We start from the raw sequence: 19,036 nt of genomic DNA, 5'->3' as shown, positions 1-19,036 counted from the left end.
AGACAAGCTGTAAAAGCAACCAAAAATAAACCAATGGGGAGATGGTTAGGTCATATTTTTTTGGTTTATGCTGGGCTTATAATGATTTTGTTCTTGGGCGTAGAATATTTCTATGTTAATGGGCTTGTATGTGTTCATGGTCAGCTAGTGATTTAGGTCATAATGAGTTTTGGGCTTTTGTGGTATTGTACTTGGTATATATATATATATATATATATATATATATATATATATATATATATATATATATATGTCTGTGTGTGTGTGTATGTATGTATGTATGTATTCAGCCGTATAGGAGTTGGTTGTTCCATTATTAGTTCACGAGTACTTTGGAGTTCACATGTACTAGACGATTTATTCTTAATAGAATCGTGTGCATTTGAAGTTATTATGTGTTCTTGAATCATTGCTTATTTAACATTCCACATTCTTTAGGCAATTAAGATTGATATTGCATAAGATCCATAGATTTCAGACTTACACGATAAGTGATCATGTTTCATATTGCATAAACATACATAGCGAAATATAGCAAAATATAGCAATCAAGTTTGATACAATTCAATTTAAATACAATGAATAATAAATAGCTTTTCGGACATGCTTTTCCACCCCAAAACATAAAAACCGAAAATAGGGGGAGTCGTGAATACTCACAATGTTTCAAGTTGCTACAAGTGGTGCCTTGGAACACACCAACGCCTTACTATCGGGACCCAACGACATCAATCACACGCTAGTGACTTTCTATGTCGAAATCTAATGCTAATATACTAAATTCTACATATAGAGAAATGCCAAATTTTTGTTCTAATATTGGTTTTATATTAAATGGGTAACAATTTTTTCTGAAATGGTGATATTTTATACCTCATGTGCTTAAGACAATTTTAGATATTATTTTCCATACTTTTGTAATATTAATTGAGGGTATTTCAACACATTTAAAGGTGTTTTAAACTCCTAAAATCCAAAAATGTTATCAAACAGTTTCCAAAATTTTTCAAACTTTACACTTTCATTCCAAATACAATAGAGATCTTCAAGAAAATTTCCCTTGAATTTTTTATGCTATTAGCTATTTTTCCAAATTTCTAAGCCTTCATATCAACATAAATTCGTGCAAAATAGCATTCAGTTGTTAAAAATTCCCAAACCATTTGTACTTCTGCTATTGAATATACTTAAGCTGGTAAAAATATAAAAATGGTTTTCTAAATAGTTTAACCCGATTTTATGATTTTTGCGCATTTATTCTAACAAAATGGATAAAAATGGAAAACAGTTTCTAAAATTACCCAAACTTTTTGTAACACTGTTCTTAAACATACTTCAGCTGGGAAAAATATCAAAATGGATTTCAAAACAATTTAACCCGATTGTATGATTTTTGTGCATTTATTCTAACAAAAATGGATAAAAATAGAATAAAGTTTCCAAAATTAATTTTTGTAACACTGTTATTGAGCATAAGTAAGCTGGGAAAAATATAAAAATGGATTTCTAAACAGTTTAACCCGATTTTATGATTTTTGTGCGTGTATTCTAACAAAAATGGAGAAAAATAGAAAACAGTTTCCAAAATTATCCAAACTTTTTGTAACACTGTTATTAAATATACTTAAGATGGGACACATATAAAAATGGATTTCTAAATAGTTTAACCCAAATTTATGATTTTTGTGCATTTATTCTAACAAAAATAGGGAAAAATAGAGAACAGTTTCCAAAATTACCCAAACTTTTTGTAACACTGTTATTACACATACTTAAGGTGGGAAAATATAAAAATGGATTTCTAAATAGTTTAACCTGATTTTATTATTTTTATGCATTTATTCTAACAAAAATAGAGACCAGTTTCCAAAATTACCAAAACTTTTCTTAACACTGTTATTATACATATAAAAGCTGTGAAAAATATAAAAGATATTTTTCAATTAGTTTGACTATTTTTCTTTGTTTTATTCTCTTAAATAATCATTAATTTGTGAATAGTTATTAAACAATTAAAGTAAATTACCAAAAATCTTGTAAACTTCATTTACAGTGTACATAATCTGGGAAAAATATCAAAGGCAACATTTATATACTGGTGTCTGATTTTGTGGATTTAAGTGTATTTAATCTTAGAAAAATAGAAGAAAAATAGCATACAGAAGTGAAAAATCATCCAAATTTTTATTTAGAATGTTAATATATTATAAGGTTTTTGGTAAACTTTCATGGATTTTGGATGAGTAGAACTATTTTTCCCGTTTTTAGCCTACCTCGATAGTGACCGCGTAGGGACATCTCCAAAGAAATCTCGGCTTCAGCACCTGCGCAAATAAAAGTTGAATGTAAGGACTCATAAGATACCATGTTCCTACCCCCCCCCCCCCATTTCATTTTTCAAAAAATGGGGGGTGGGGGGAAGAAGGAGACGAGTGGATACCGCATCTCACGGCGTACAATTACGCCATCTTCCCACGAGCTCGCCAGGCGACACTCATACCAGCTGCAGCAAGAACGAAATCTTCCCAGTCCTCCCCAACAACAGTGATATTTCCTAGTCGTTTGCCGAGAGTGAGGTTGCACCCGAACAGTTTAAGAAGGCAGTCATGAAAGTCTCGTGTGTCGAGAAACCCACGCCTCACAAGGCTCCGGTTAACCCAGAGGCATTGCCTCTGCCAATTTTTCTTTGGGGCATCTTGTTCAGAGATTAACTGATGAATGCCCCGCCTTTTCGCCAAAGTATGAAGACCAGAATTCGTAGCTGAACAAAAGAAGTAACTGAAGACCCAGAAGATGGGTATACAACCCAAATATCGGCAAATCAGTTCAAAACCGACGATTTTATTAACAGCGCTCGGGGTCAACTGGTCAATGGAAAGGCCATAGTGGTCCACAAGCATGTTGAAGAAATCGGATGTTAGCGTAACCCCGCTTCGAATAAAGGGATCGGAACTCCCACCTTCTCTTTAGGGCAATCGTAGATCGATACCCCCTTTTCCGGAATCATTACACCATGCTCCGGTAAGAAGCCGAAGCGGTCTTGCAGAAATTAGAACTCCTCAGCAGTAGGGACTCTACCGTAACGGTCCATTATCGATAAAAATAAGCGATCAAAAAGAAAAATTCTCGGAATGCCCGTGTAGATACAACGAAAGTAAAGAAAGGAGGTAAGGATGAAAGGTCTTGGAAAATGGGGGTTTTAAAGAAAAAACTGGCGTCACGAACTGTCTCACGATGGATCTGACACACATTAACGGTGTTGCCTAATGCCTTTCAAATGATAGAACTAATCCCAGGCATACACGTGTTGAGATATAGACTCAAACGGCGACGCTAAAGGACTTGTTAACGTATCCCTCAGGGAGAACGTCAAAAAAGGAAAAGCCAAACTAACGCTAGGCTTGGCCTGGTCAGAACCCATTCAGACCCTGTCTAAAGCCAAGACCTGGTCTTCGCAAACGCGAAGATCACTGGTATGGCGGCTAAGGTGCAGAGCCACGCCTTAGCCTATTCTCCAGGAAGTTACATCCTGGTAAATGTGGGACCAATCAGAGAGTCCCACTCGCCCATTTGACGATAGCCACGATCTTCGTAAACGTTTAAAAGACCTATTTCCAGCCAATGAGGGAATGAGGCAAAAGACGTGACGCATGACCCTCCAATATAGGTCCACCACGTCGCACCTCATGAGGGAATCCTCAACAGAATTAGTTGAGTGACACGCCTCTTACACATGTATTAAAGGATCCTTCTTCCTCACGAAGAAGGGGACGAAATTCTCTCTAACCTGTAATCTACTACAATCTCTCTCAGATCTCTTACTAACTTGATCGTCGGAGATTCATCCCGGGAACTCCTCCCAGATGTCGACTAACGGTCATCCCTATTTTTTGTACTGTAATAACAGGAGAAGATACCCGTACGGACCTCCCCTACAGTTGCAACTCAATCCTCTCTAACATATCACAACAAGTAGTCTCAACCCCAACATAACATGTCGACATATAACGAATAACATACATATTTAGCAGATAGATATTCATACAACCAAAAATCACAGGTAGTCCTACAGATCTACCAGTCACATGCGTATCAACAACTATCAGATAATCATATAGATCTATCGCATACTCAATATATCATCAATTAGTATATATCAGGATATCAATCCAATGGGCCGACCTTGGTGCCTTCGACCCAAAAGTATAGTGAGGAAAACTCATCTTTCAGTCCGAACGATACATGATTGAATCTATGCTCCGAATATCGGCTCTACTCGTTCCTATTCATCATATAGTGACCAATCTCAAATACAACTCAAAATACCCTTAAGTCATCCTAGGGAAAGCCTAGGATGAGATTAGCGCGAAGATCAGTAGTAGTAGAAGGGACTTGGTGGAATCAAGGCAATTCTTGAGGAGAGTAAGGATAGATGTGGAAGGTAGTATGGACCCGTACTACTGAAAGCAAACGATCCGTAGTCGAGTCAATGAGAGTTGAGATGAATCCAGGGAACTTGTAGTGTGTGTGATCCCTCGGGTTATGATGAGTATTCTGATGTTTGTTATGGTGTATTTTCAGTATGGTGACGCTACGCGTTAGACTAGTTGGCAGTTCTGGCGCCGGAGAGGGATCAGGCTTGGGCTCTAGAGCCGGGCAGCTCGATGATCAAATGAGGGAGTTCATTTCATCTGAGATTACATGCAGTATTATAGAACAGACTCCTGTGATATTCGATACGGTCAAGGAGGGCATTTTGGAGATTCTTGACGAGAGGTTGGGTGCATTCCGCACCGAGATGGCGGCCATGATGGGGACGCACACGTTGACATTCAGGGAGTTCAGAGCTTGTGGAGCTCGAGACTATCATGGGGCTAGGGACTACATTGCTAGTAGCACGTGGTTGGCTGACGTCGGCAATGCAATCGGTACTAGCCGATGTCTCGATGGGGACAAGGTCTGACTTCCTTTTTGTCTCTTGAAGGACAGAGCGCGTGATTGGTGGGAGGAGGTTGGACGAGCTATTGGAGATAATGTCGCTATTGATGCGATGACCTAGAGTGATTTCTCGACCAGGTTCAGGGCAGAGTTTGCACTTGTGATCGAGGTGCAACAGCTTGCGAGGGAGTTCTAGGATCTCTAGCAGACTATTGAGACGGTGATTGAGATCACCGCCATGTTCAGGGAGAGGGCCCTTCTTGTTCCGCAGTACGTGGCGGACAAGTAGATGAAAAAGGCTCGGTACCATGAGATGTTGTGGAGTGATATCCGCTAGTTTGTGAGCCGATCCAGCTGCAAGACGCTGGATAATATGATTGTGAGGGCTCGAGAGAGGGAGCTGGATTTAGAGATGGAGAGGAAGAGGAAACCAGATGGGGTTCAGACAGGGAGTTCGGGCAAGAATCCCAAAGTATCAGATCACAGATCGAGGAGCCAGCATGGTTGCAGCCGTTGTGGCAAGTGCGGCAAGATGCACGAGGGGGCATGCAGGGCGGGTAGTTCGGGTTGCTTTAAGTGCGGCCGGACTGGTCATGTCAGCAGGGACTGTACTGCTACCATCACCACCACGATAATATTTGATCTAATTTTCTTTCAGTGCAATCAGAGGGGCCACAAGAGGTCCTATTGTCTGAGTTTATCAGCAGCAGGACAGGAGGCAGCACCCTCTCCTGCTACATTGAGGATTACCGACGGCCTCAGGGCCAGACGGAGGCGCCTGTGGCAAAGAGCAGGGCCTTCCAGCTGACAGCAGAGGAGGCATGTGCAGCTCCCGATGTTGTGACAGGTATGTATCTTCTCCTTATCTCTTTATTTATATTGATTTATTGCTTATGTTTATGTGTTTCATTATATGATCATTCCTTGTGAACGGTATATCTGCGCTAGTATTATGTGATTGGGGGCTACCCGATCTTTTATATTGCTCACGCTCAGCAAGCGATTTGTGGGAGCTCCAGGAGAGCTGGATTGTCCACTTGATGTAGAGATAGCTTATGATAAGACCGTTCAGGTTGCAAGGGTTCACCAAGCATGTACACTGCAATTGTTTGATGAGCAGTTTCCGTGGATTTAGTCCATATTCCCCTGCGAGGGAATAAGGTTAACGTAGGTATGGACTAGTTGAGCCGCAACGGGGCAGTGATTGACTGTGAGCATCAGCTAGTGCGAGTTCGGACCCAAGCGGGGGAGGGTTGGTGATTTAGAGCGAGAGGCTGCAGCATGGGCTGACTTTGTGTTCAGCAGCGAGAGCTAGGCGCTACTTTCAGCAGGGTTGCGGAGGTTATGTCGCCTATGTTATGGATACCTGGGATAAGGGTATGGCGATCGTGGATGAGGTACCGATCGTACGGGAGTACCCGGACGTGTTCCCAGAGGATTTTCCTGGGGTACCTCCGGAGAGGCAGGTAGAGTTCAGGATTGACCTAGTTCCTGGTGCGGCTTCGATAGCCAAGGCACCACATCGGTTGGCTCCTCCCGAGATGCAGGAGTTGTCTACACAGCTACAGGAGCTGTTAGGCAAGGGATTTATCAGGCCGAGAAGTTCGCCATGGGGAGCCCCGATTCTGTTTGTGAAGAAGAAGGACGGGTCACATCGGATGTGTATAGATTACCGGGAGTTGAATAAGGTAACGGTGAAGAACCGTTATCCCCTCCCGAGGATTGACGATTTATTCGACCAGCTTCAGGGTGCATCTTGGTTCTCCAAGATTGTTCTGCGATCAGATTATCACCAGATGCGAGTCAGGGACGACGATGTGCAGAAGACAGCCTTTCAGACTCGCTATGGTCACTATGAGTTCATGGTGATGCCGTTTGGGCTCACCAATGCTCCTACCGTGTTCATGGATCTCGTGAACTGCATGTGTAAACCGATGATGGACTGTTCTGTGATAGTTTTCATCGATGATATCTTGATTTAATCCAAGACTTAGGAGCAACACGAGGATCACATGAGGGAGGTGTTGGAGATACTGAGGAGGGAGAGACATTTCACAAATTTCTCCAAGTACAAGCTCTTGTTGTGCAAGGTGCAGTTTCTAGGACACCTTGTCAACCAGAAGGGTATTCTGGCCGATCCGGCCAAGGTAGAGGTCGTGATGCAGTGGGAGGTTCCGAGGTCTCCGTCTGAGATTTGGAGTTTTCTTGGTCTGGCGGGTTACTATCGGATATTCATCCAGGATTTCTGCAAGATTGCTATTCCATTGACCCGACTGACCAAGAAGTCGGTGACTTTTCATTGGGGGCCCTGAGCAACAGGTAGCTTTCGAGACTCTCGGACAGGGGTTGTGCGAGGCACCGATTATGACTTTACCGGAGGGCTTCGACGATTTCGTGGTTTACTGTGCTTCTTTGATCACGAGCATGGGCACAGTGTTGATGCATCGGGGTTGCGTGATAGCGTATGCATCGAGGCAGTTAAAGCCTCATGAGTCGAATTACCCGACACACAATTTGGAGCTGGAGAATGTGGTTTTCGCCCTCAAGATTTGGCGACACTACCTCCATGGGGTTCGTTGTACCATTTACACGGACCACAATAGCTTGAGGTATCTGATGGACCAGCCGAATCTGACCATGAGACAGCGTCGTTGGTTAGATGTGGTGAAGGACTATGATTGTGAGATCCTCTACCACCCAGTGAAGGCCAATGTAGTGGCCGATGCTCTTAGTCATAAGGCGGTTGCAGCTCTGATACGAGATATATGCTTGATGATGACAGTGATTACTCTGGTGCTGGGGCAGATTCGGGAGGCTCGGGTTGAGGGTATGAAGAAAGAGCGCTGAAAGTGTGAGCGGATCATAGGACAGGTAGCTTCATTCGATTATGACAGACGTGGGTTGTTAACCCTGCATCGTAGGGTCTAGGTTCCTTACTGGGGCGGTGTACGCCAATTTCTAATCGAGGAGGCTCACAAGTCGAGATTCTCCATTCATCCCGGGGTGACGAAGATGTATCGGGATCTTCGCCCTGATTATTGGTGGCCTTGCATGAAGCGGTACATAGCTTGGTATGTGGAGCAGTGCTTGACTTGTAGGAAAGTCAAGGCCGAGCACCAGCGACCTCACGGCAAGATGCAGCCGTTGGAGATTCCCGTGTGGAAATGGGAAGACATCACTATAGATTTCATCACAAAGCTTCCGAGGACCACATGTGGAGTGGATTCTATCTGGTTCATCATGGATCGGTTGACCAAGAGTGCACATTTCATCTCGATCCAGGAGAGTATATTGGCTGAGAAGCTAGCCGACATCTATGTCCACGAGGTAGTGACACAGCATGGAGTGCCGATTTCGGTTGTGTCAGACCAAGATGTTCGCTTCACATCCAGATTTTGGAAGCGGCTCCTTGACGAGATGGGTACTCGTCTTCACTTCAGTACAACTTTTCACCCTCAGACGGATGGGCGGAGTGAGGGGAAGATTCAGACTCTGGAGGACATGCTGCGTGCGTGCGTATTAGATTTTGGTGGGAGTTGGTATACGTATCTTCCATTAGCGGAATTTTTGTATAACAACAGTTATCACGCTAGCATAGATCGACCTCCCTTCGAGATGCTCTACGGGAGGAAGTGTAGGACCCTGATTTGTTCGGGTGAGGTCAGTCAGAAAGTCATGGGGAGTACCGAAGTGGTACTCAAGACCATTGATTTGTTGGGGTGAGCAGGCTCCAGACAACACATAGTTAGCAGAAGAGCTATGCTGACAAGCGACGATTGGATTTAGAGTTCCAGATGGAGATATGGTTCTCTTGAAGGTGTCACCTAGGAAAGGTGTCATCTGGTTCAGGAAGCGGGGCAAGTTGGGTCCTAGGTACATCGTTCCATTTAGGGTTGTGGGCCGGGTTGCTTATCGTTTGGATCTTCCAGCAGAGCTTAGTCAGATGCACAGTACATTCCATGTCTCCCAGCTGTGGAAGTGCTTAGTGGACGATTCTACAGTTGTTCCTTTAGAGGATATTCAGGTGGATGACCGCCTGAACTACATTGAGAGACCAGTGACGGTCTTAGACCGAAATATGAAAACCTTGAGGAACAAGGTTGTACAATTGGTGAAGGAGCAGTGTCAGCACCGCAAGGGGTCAGAGAGGACTTCAGAGCCAGAGGAGGAGATGAGAGAGCATTATCAAGAGTTATTTGAGACAGCAGACTTCGAGGACGAAGTCTGAGACAAGTGGGGAGAACTGTAACGCCTGGATCCTGGTATGCATTTAAACTTATAATGTATTCATGTTCACGGAGCAACTCGACGAGTTAGAAGCCCCAGACTCGTCGAGTATAGATGATTTCGGACGCGGGTTAAGAAACCTCCTGGACGAGTTGAGAGGCCTCAACTCAACGAGTAGGCTGGCAGATATGAAACCCTAATTTTCAGGATTTGCACCCTATTTAAATGTCTTAAACCTTTCATGTGACCTTATTTCCATCCTCCAAGTCCCAAACCCTAAATCTCGAAAACCCTAAAGCCATTTGAGTGTTTGTGAGCTATTTTTGAGTATTTTGGTGTATACTTGAAGCTATTGGAATAAGGAAGAGCTTAGAGACACAAGAAGAAGCATATAGATCCAGAATCCTTGCCTCATCCACATCACTTTTCTGGTATAAAGCTTGAACCTTGCCTTGTAGTTGATTAGATCTTCTTTTAGGGTTATTTTTCTTGTTCTTGGTCCAAATGACATGGTTATTCGGATTTGGACGTCCCAAACAGAGAAAACTTCAGATCTAGGGTCTTGAGAGGTTTTCATGGCATAAAGGTGCCAATTTTATGGCCATGGAAGTCCCATGCAACCTTTAGACCCTCATTTTGGCATTTTGGAGCATCTAATGACCATGCATGTAGAGAAAGCTGGGACTTTACATGATCTTCTTGTCCCTAGAGTCCAGATCTATGACCTCATGGTCTAACTTGAAGTTTGGTGAAGTTGGGGTTAAGACTTTGGCCTTTTTGGGTTACGGTTTGAGCTTAATCCATTTAGGAAAGGTATTAATGGGTAAAGTTGGAAACTTTACCCTTCTAGAGGCATTTCCAGTCGAGATCTGAAGCATAGGGTTTAGGTCTGAAGAGTAATGACTAAATGAGTAAGAAGGGGCTAACAGACAGAGGAACTCAATGAGTTCAAGGATGGACTCGACGAGTTTAGCGGAAGTATCTCGATTCTGTGATAGGGAAGAACTCGACGAGTTCATGGAAGAACTTGACGAGTTGGCTCGCGAAATCACAATTCCATGATTCATGGGAACTCGACGAGTTGAGTCAGCTAGGAGCGTTGACTTTGACTTTGACCTACACTTGACTTTGACCATAGTTGACCCTAAGGGGTTATGGGTATGAAATGGTATCTAATGGGATGTTTTGATTCAAGGAGTGTGTAGAGCTGATTCCGGAGCAGAGATGTTTCAGCTAGCATCTGATATTTAAGGTGAGTTTCCTCCTATAGGAACGGGTCGAAGGCACCAATGCCGGCCCGTATGTATGATTATATGTTCCGGATTTTGATTTGATGTCGGTCGGTGCCCGATGAATATTTATATGCTTTCCGGAATACGGTCTGATGCCTGGCGATGCTCAAGCAATGTTTGTATGCTTGATGTCTTCGTGATTCTTGCATGTGTCTGTATTTGTATGTTTCCAAATTACGCTCCGATGTCGGGCAATGCCCGAGGAATGTTAGTATGCTTCCGGATTTCTATCCGATTTCAGGTGGGGCCCGAGGAATGTTTATATGTTTATGTTATGTGAATATTTTATGTGTATTTGTTGATTTGTAAATATGTATACAGAGTTTTGCTCGATGTCGGGCGGGCCCCGATGACGGACTATGTTCGATGTCGGGCGAGGCCCGATGTCGGACACTGTCCGATGTCGGGCGGGGCCCGATGTCGGACACTGTCCGATGCCGGGTCGGGCCCGATGAAGGGGTGGAGCCCACGATATGTTTATATGTGATTATGTGCTTATGTGGATGGTATGTGGTAGTTTGGGTAGACTCACTAAGCTTTATGCGTACAATTTTCATTTTTGGTTTCAGGTACTTCTGGTAGCAAAGGGAAGAGCTCGGAATGACTGCAGTGCACACACCATTATGTTTAGCCTGGGATGATTACTCTGATGTTTTGATTTGGAAACTCTGATAATAATGTTTTCGAGATAGTTTGACTTATGTTTTGATGAAGTGTTTTGATAACTATGGTTTTATTTAATGATTTAAAACGAAATTTTTGGTCATAATTTTTGGGATGTTTCATAAGGTGGTGGAGTGAGAGGGAGGAGGCATAGGTTCGAACCCCATGCCCTCAATTTCTCTCAAAAATTCCTATTTTTTTAGGTAAAGATGTTTATGTTGACTTGATCAAAAAAGTGTCCAACTTGGCATGCCATGATGGCTGATGATCCGTTGGACTTAACTGAATAAATTTTCCCGTTTTCTATGCTTTTCTATTAAAAAAAATAGTAATAGTACTTTTTAAAACTTTTTCGAAAATAATAGGTGATTAGTGGGGGATTTTACTTTTTTAATTATTACATAACAAACTAATTATTACAAGATTAAAAATTAACAATAAATGTAAAAGAGTCACTTATTGACATGGACCAAATTCGAAATAAAAAATGAGAAATTAAATATCCTTCTTTTTTTCTTCCTAATTATCTTTCTATCCATTTGAAATGATGACAAGTGTCCAAAAATATAATTAATTTTATCAAAATATGACACATGTCATCATTTCATGTGGGTATGAAGATATATAGGAAGAAAATGTATGAGGATATTTAATTTCTCAAAAAAAAAAAAATTATATAGATTGTCCGAATTTAAAAAAACAAAAAAAATTATATACTTCAAACCAATTCAAACCAAAAAGACAATCTATGTAATTTCCTATATTACTTAGTTAAATTGTAAATACAAGATAAAAAGCCCCACTCATTCTGATCCAATAAAGTCACTATATAAATCCAAAATAATGAATGATTCTCTAGTCGGTCAATTCATATGGGATGTATAATGGATTAAAAGAACGGTTATCAGGTTGAACACCGAACTATTATTAGAAGAAAAAAAAAAAAACATAATCTAAAACTTTACTTTTGATTTGCAAATAGAAGTTGAATTATTATCAACAAAATTAATTGAAATGTCACAGGTACTATAGCTTGTAGCCTCCTTTTTGAACACTTTTAGAACTATTGCTTTCCCTTTCAATGTTGTTGATGAAGTCAAATTCAAAACATTACTTTCCATATCTTTCAAAAAATTGGAATTCGTAATCAATCTCTTACCAACCACCAAAACCGTTGTGCTTATGTTACGCTGTCCACGGGCTGGAATCGAGTCCTCTAGGAGCGGTGCCTCAGCCACTACATCTCCACGGTAACTCATGTAAGCCGTACTTTTCTCATACTTAAATCCTCCATAATTGGGATTCTTAACCGAGACTGTTACCCCTAATGTAATGTTTGTATCAGTAATATCGAACACATTAATCGTGAAGGAATTCAGTGTGACCTCTTGAGTGGTGATTATTGGTTGTTTAGGCTTGAAAAGAGTGTAGTAAAGCGTGACTGCAGTGACAATGATGATTATCAAAAGAACAGTTGTCACCGCACAACATATCTTCAATGTTCTTCGAGATATAGTCATATTTTTTGCTATTAAACCCAAGATTTTTTTATTTATGGGAATTTAGGATCATTGTATTCTCAGAATTCTCAATGAACAAGGCAAAGAATGGGATGGTTACAAGGTGAACAGTGATTTATTGTAGGAATGATGTCGTGTTAGAGATGAAAACAATGATTCTTTTGGTTTTACTTGCTTTTGGGATCAAAATGCCTTCACTTTTGTCTTACTAGGTTACTAATGTTAATAAAAAGACAAATTTGAGTGAACTAATGGTTTGAGAAACATAACTTGTATATGACACATTGTCATGGAGCGGAATTAGACAAAAATATAGTATTAACATTTAATCGGATTTTTTAACATATTCCTTACTAGTGTTGGCCTTTAGCATCTTTATCTAAAAATGAGTACATTTAAATTATAATTTATCATATTTTGACTCAAGATTTTAGGTAAATTGGTAAAACAAAAAATTAGCTAAAAACACTACAAGAAAAATGACTTACAGTCACACCAAAAAAGTGTGACCATATGCGCATAGTGACATTTTATTTTTTTCCTGAAAGTGTGACAGAAGGTGACACCATCGTATGGGTCTTACGGTCACTTTAAAATGTAGTATCCGTATGATATGAAAAAATGTGGTCGTACTATAAAAGTGTGGCTATTGGGTAGAGAATTTTATTGCTAAAATCAATCATTTTATTCAATATTGTGGCGTTAAACCGTCAGTAGACACATTTATTTAGTAATTGTAGTGACTGTATATCACCAACTAGCGACATACATGTTTTTTAATGTGACGTTTTGCTACTAAATTGTCATACAATTTAAAGTTTATTAAGACTATTGGGTATCTTTCGCATACATGCGATTACGGTGAACATGATCATGTTCACTAAATGACCGCATTTAATTAATTCCATAGGTGTCGATTTCATAATAATTAGTCACAAAAACAATCTATTTTTGTGACTATTGTCTATCGTATAGAGACACACAATTGAGTGAAACATGATCATAATTATTATAACGACATACATTTTATTAAAAGTATGGATTTAATATTAGTTTACGGCCATATCTGTATTACTTATCATGATCGATGTTATCATTCAGACATTTAAAAGTCGTAACTGTGACTATTTTATATCATTTCAACATAAAAAAATCAATTAAAAAATAACTGTAATTGATTTATAGACATAATAGTGTTTGTAATTGTGACCAATATTCAATTTATTACCACAAAAATTGGTTATTAATATAACTTATTTTATCATTTAGACATGTAAACATTGTTGAGTGTGTCACACCCCAAAACCGGAACGCCGGAATCGTTCGGGGGTGGAGGACGTCATGTTCAGTATCACAACAATGCAAAGTAGTAAACAAGCAACAACATCATCCATTGCATTAATAATATAGTTTCATACAAGTGTGTTCTGTCAAGTTATATAGACACCAAAAATATACATCCAAATAAAAGATGAGTCTTGAACGAGCTCCATCTTCACAAAAACCTGGCTCCGGTACCTGTCTACTGGCGACCTGAGAATACAAGCTATTTTGAAAGAGTTTATCAGCTTTAAAGCTGGTGAGATCATAAGTATATTAGTGCCTGTGTTTGTATGAAAGCATTTGTAAGATGTTTGTAATGTATAAGTTTTGTAAAAGTTTGTAGTTGTTTGAACTCTCCTAGAAAACCCTATGTTTCCTACTAAAAGTAGCCTTCTACCAAGGCATCTAGTGTCTGTGTGTGTGTCTCTTGTAAGAGTGTGTATTTTCCCAAATCTGACTATCATTAACCAAAAATATAGTTCTTACATCATTGTTTATTGTGTGAATATCACAAAGTAAATGTAAAGGGAAAATAAAATAGTATTGTAGTGTTGTATTAAGTAACTACTGCTGTACTAACTACTTTAAACTAATTGTTATTTAAAGTACCATGTGATCGGCCTGTACCCTGCTACCGACTCTAGTAAAACGACAATGTAAGATGTCGTAAGAAATGACGTTTAGCACCCGTAGACTTGCAACTCCCACTGTAGCGAGCAGCAAGGTGTAGGATAGTCAATCCAGTATAGATCTATACACAAACTCGTACGCTCCCCAATTAAGGAGATTCTGGATACAAAACGGGTCATGACAGGTAGTGCCATGTTCCCCCGTTAAGTGGCTCACATAATTGTATGTAATGTATATGTATGTGCTAGCTGTATTGTGTGTTCTTTCTCTGTCTAGCTTGTATGTATTGTTTCTCATCACTGTCTATTATGTTTGTTTCTCATCACTATGTATTATGCTTGTTTCTCATCACTATGTATTACTCATGAATGAACTGACTCATTGTATGTTTCATTGTTCTAGTAATAGTATCTTCCTAAACTATACCTATTATAGTTTACTAGTAATGGTGTTTGTGTATATGAACATGTTTGTATACCTTTGCTACCCAAAGGCATTGAACTGAATGAAGCAAGTAACCTTTTATATCTACACACATATACATGATATATAACTAGGATTCAAACGACCTTCGGACAGATAACCTGAATGCCCTAAGTCCACAACCAAACAAGGAACAGGAAGTGAGGTGAGCTATCAGTCCTAAGTCCTTTCAATCCTACTTATATAACTATATCTATATAGATACACAGAAGATAAGTTAAAAGAGTTTAATAAAAGCATTTGATATGTAAAAGAGTTTGTAAAACAGTTTGAAGTAAAACAGTTTGGTAATACAGTTTGAAAAGTAAGAAATCCACTTGTTTGGTAGTTATTAATCACATGTGATTGATATAATAACTATAATAATTCAACTTGTATTCCCCCCCATAAAAGCATTTAAAAACATTTAAAAGGTTAATTAAGGGGTATGAACTCACCTGTAGTGAGTGGTGGATGAACGGAATGTATAGGATGCTAGGTGTCAAGTGAAGACTTGTACACACTCAATGATCCTAGTTAACATATAATATCACATATATGTATCCAATTAGTCTTTAAACAACTAATTAACAAAGTTAAGACATCATAGGACATGTAAAACACTTTATTTAAGTGCTATAAGTCCTAAGGATTGCATCTAAGTGTTGCATGACATGGCATTGGAGTTTATGGCCCTTGAACCACTCCTTATGGAGTTTACGGCCTATGGTCACTTCCCCTATGATTTTACGGCCGTAAACTCATGGTACTTAGTGTCATATGGTGACTTAAGGTCTTATAAGTTAAGTGTAAGCATTCTATGATCAAGTCCAAGCCGTAGGAAGCTTTAGGGGCACAATAACACCTCTTTATAGAGTTTACGGCCTAAGGACCATTTCCTTATATGTTTGCGGCCGTAAACTCTCATGGGGACATGTTTTGATTGTTGTTTAAGGTCTTAAACACTTCTAGGAAGGATCAAGGTTGGCATCCAAGGCTTAGGAAAGGAATAGGGTCCAATTAGCCACCCTTAAAAGGGTTTACGGCCCAAGAACATTCTTGGCCGTAAACTTCTTTGTTCTTGTGTTTCTTGATGATTTTCAAGTGTTATCAAGTTCATATTAAGCACACAAGAGGCTAGGGTAAGTGTACTTACAAGATAGAAGCTCGATTGGGTGTTTAAGGTCCAAGAACACTAGTGTGTGTTCTTGGTGTTCTTGGTGTTTTGAAGATCTAAGTGAAAATCAACAATGAATGGATGAAATGATGTATAATCATTAGGTGATAGGTTATAACAACAAATCAAGTCAAGAGAAACTTACGTTTTCGGAAGATCGGGTGAAGAACGGGATGCTACTTGAGAGAGAATAGCTATTGTTCTTGAGTTTGGAAATAAGGAATGAACCAATTAGGGAGTAAACTCATGTCTAAGCCATGAGTTCACGGCCAAGCTAGAGTTCACGGCCCAAACTACCTTTGTTTGGCCGTGAACACCTAATTAAGGTGTTGGTTACTCAATTGCTATCCCGATATTCTAGAAATCACTCCCTTTTATCCGTTCGATTCATGAATAATTAAATAAAATACTCAAACGGACTTTAAACTGGCTAAAAATTAGCAGAAAAGTATTTAACTTTTAATTGAAGTGTTAGACTGTAAGGTTTGTACGAATGAAAATTTCGGGTTGTCACAGAGTGTGACTATTGTTTGTATTACAATCATAGACAGTTATTTAAACCATAGCCATTAGTGTTCTATCAACACAAAAAATTTAGATGAACGTAACTATTGTCTTCCATATTGCCACATTACAAATATAACATATCGTTTTTTTATATTATAACACAAAAATATTATCTAAATGTAACAATACATGAATGTTACTATTGAAATATAATAGACACATCAAAAAATAGAAATGAAAGTAACCATAAACAGACAATATGAAGCAATATAAAAGTTAAGAATTCGATATTATTAATAATTGAAATGAAAATACATACATAAAATTCCTAACTAAAATAGAAAAAAAAATTATACTAATTATAAGTATAAAAATATGGTAAAACAGTAAAAACATCATAAACCAAAAACTAGACATAACTACACATTAATCTTGTTGGTATTGTTCTTTGTCTTCTTGATAAATGTATTGGTTGATATAAAAGTTGTTTTCCGATTCTTTGAGTTTTGAAGTTCATTGTATTGAGGTGATATCATATTTGATACTTAGAGCTGGAGGAAGAACAACACACAAAACTAATGGACCCACCAAATTGCACAATTTGATGACCTAGCAATGTATTATACAACCTGTATATTGCGTTGGCTTGAATAAGGGTTGTATACGCCCTATTATTAATAAGTAAATAACTTGTTAGATTTATTATAAACTTAAATAAACTTTCTTTTGTTAAGAACTTTGGAAGACCTGTTGATAAGATATATTCTGACCCATATGTTCCATACCTACACCAAAAAGAACAATAATATCTCCTTAAACCCTAATAGTCCTAATTGCATGAAATAAAAATGTACTTTGATATCTAGCATTGTACTTTTATTTTTATTTTTTTTCTTATAACTGAATAAATTTTTTTAAAGTATGATATATGGCCTCATTTATCATTTGAATATTATATTCTGATGACAAATATATCCAATTATAGTTTGAAAGTATGATGCCTAACTGGGTAGATTTTTCAAAAAATAATATCTTGCTAATCAAAAAACATAACTTACATGTATTAGGGATACACTAATCCTTGTCTGTAGCCATAATAAATGGTTTTTGATAGTCGTAGCTCTCTATAAAAGGCACACGAGCAGTTTGCACACCTCCTGCATAAGATAATGTTGATGACATTGTCTAGAAGATAAATTAATCAATTTAAGTCATAGTTTATGGAACTTTAAACTTTAATTTTTTTATAAAAAAATAGATACCAAAAGACTGAGCAGGATAAAGGCATCCAAGTAAAGCAAAATTACAATTCACCTGTCTACTATTAATGACCGGAGCTAGATCTTTACATATTTATACTTTGAAGTAGATTTAGGATCACCAAAAGTCACCTAAACCCTCCATTAAATTTCCATCATAAAAAAAAGTCACTTCACTGTAACATCATAAATTGAAACATAATAAGTATGTATAAAAGATTAGAAATAGAGATATCACTCACGAAATAATAACCCTCCATCAAAATACCATCGCAACCATACTAATGCTCATGTTTTTAAAATTTGTTTTTTGGTTGACCATACTACCTCTGACTGTATGGTGTAAGCCTATAAGCCATATTCCCTATGCTATAAACCATATGACATGTGCATCAATCTATCCTTGAATCCTACAAAAAATAGATCACTAACCAGTTGAAGAGCAGAAAGCAACAAAAGAAATATAAAAGATGTCAATAGGTGTTGGGACAACGAATGATTGAAGCAACTGATATAGTCCTTATGAAAAGCAATATAAAATATGTGATCATTCTCATTAGTCCTCAAGAAAAACATTCATAAAAAGCAATATCTGGTAAATATTCAAGAAAAGCAATATATGGGGATTCCAATTAATATAGGTGTTTTATTTCCATTCATTCGTGACAACATTGTGGATGTTTTTCATTGAAGAGTTTTATCAAACACATGGTGTTCATAAAAAACAGATACCCCATATGAAATAATCAAAACCCGTATGAAAACACAGTATAATCTATAAAGTTATTTAACGATTTCTACTAGTAGATAATCATAAATAATCATTGAATATGGACAGTCAGAAAGCAAGTAAAGCAACTACCGTCTTTTGGATCTGCAATTGAGAAGATGAGCAAGAAGTCTGATGTTTCTTTTGTAAAGTATATAAACTCGTGTGTGACTTCGCTGCTCCTGAGCTCCTCTTTCTCATCTTCACTCCATTTCTCAGACAAACTTGAGGGGTAGCATGGGCTACCCCTGGCTACTAGTTGGTTCCAC

At 38.7% G+C, this 19,036-nt stretch overlaps 1 protein-coding gene across 1 annotated transcript; it reads right to left on the bottom strand.

Annotated features, from left to right (window-relative positions):
* Positions 1-12,073: 12,073 nt before the first annotated feature.
* On the bottom strand, positions 12,074-12,640 carry LOC145131001 (uncharacterized). Its single transcript, XM_079065743.1, has one exon. The coding sequence runs from the start codon at positions 12,638-12,640 to the stop codon at positions 12,074-12,076; it is 567 nt and encodes a 188-aa protein (XP_078921869.1).
* Between the last annotated feature and the right edge of the window lie 6,396 nt (positions 12,641-19,036).

This window comes from Lactuca virosa, chromosome 1 (genome assembly GCF_052849685.1).
Source record: "Lactuca virosa cultivar CGN04683 chromosome 1, Lactuca_virosa_CGN04683_v6, whole genome shotgun sequence".
NCBI lineage: Eukaryota > Viridiplantae > Streptophyta > Magnoliopsida > Asterales > Asteraceae > Lactuca > Lactuca virosa.
The sequence above is the reverse complement of the archived record's forward strand: the minus strand, read 5'-3'. Positions and strand labels throughout refer to the sequence as shown.

Excerpts from the sequence above, each read along its gene's own strand:
- LOC145131001 (XM_079065743.1), bottom strand. The coding sequence starts at position 12,640 with ATGACTATATCTCGAAGAACATTGAAGATATGTTGTGCGGTGACAACT.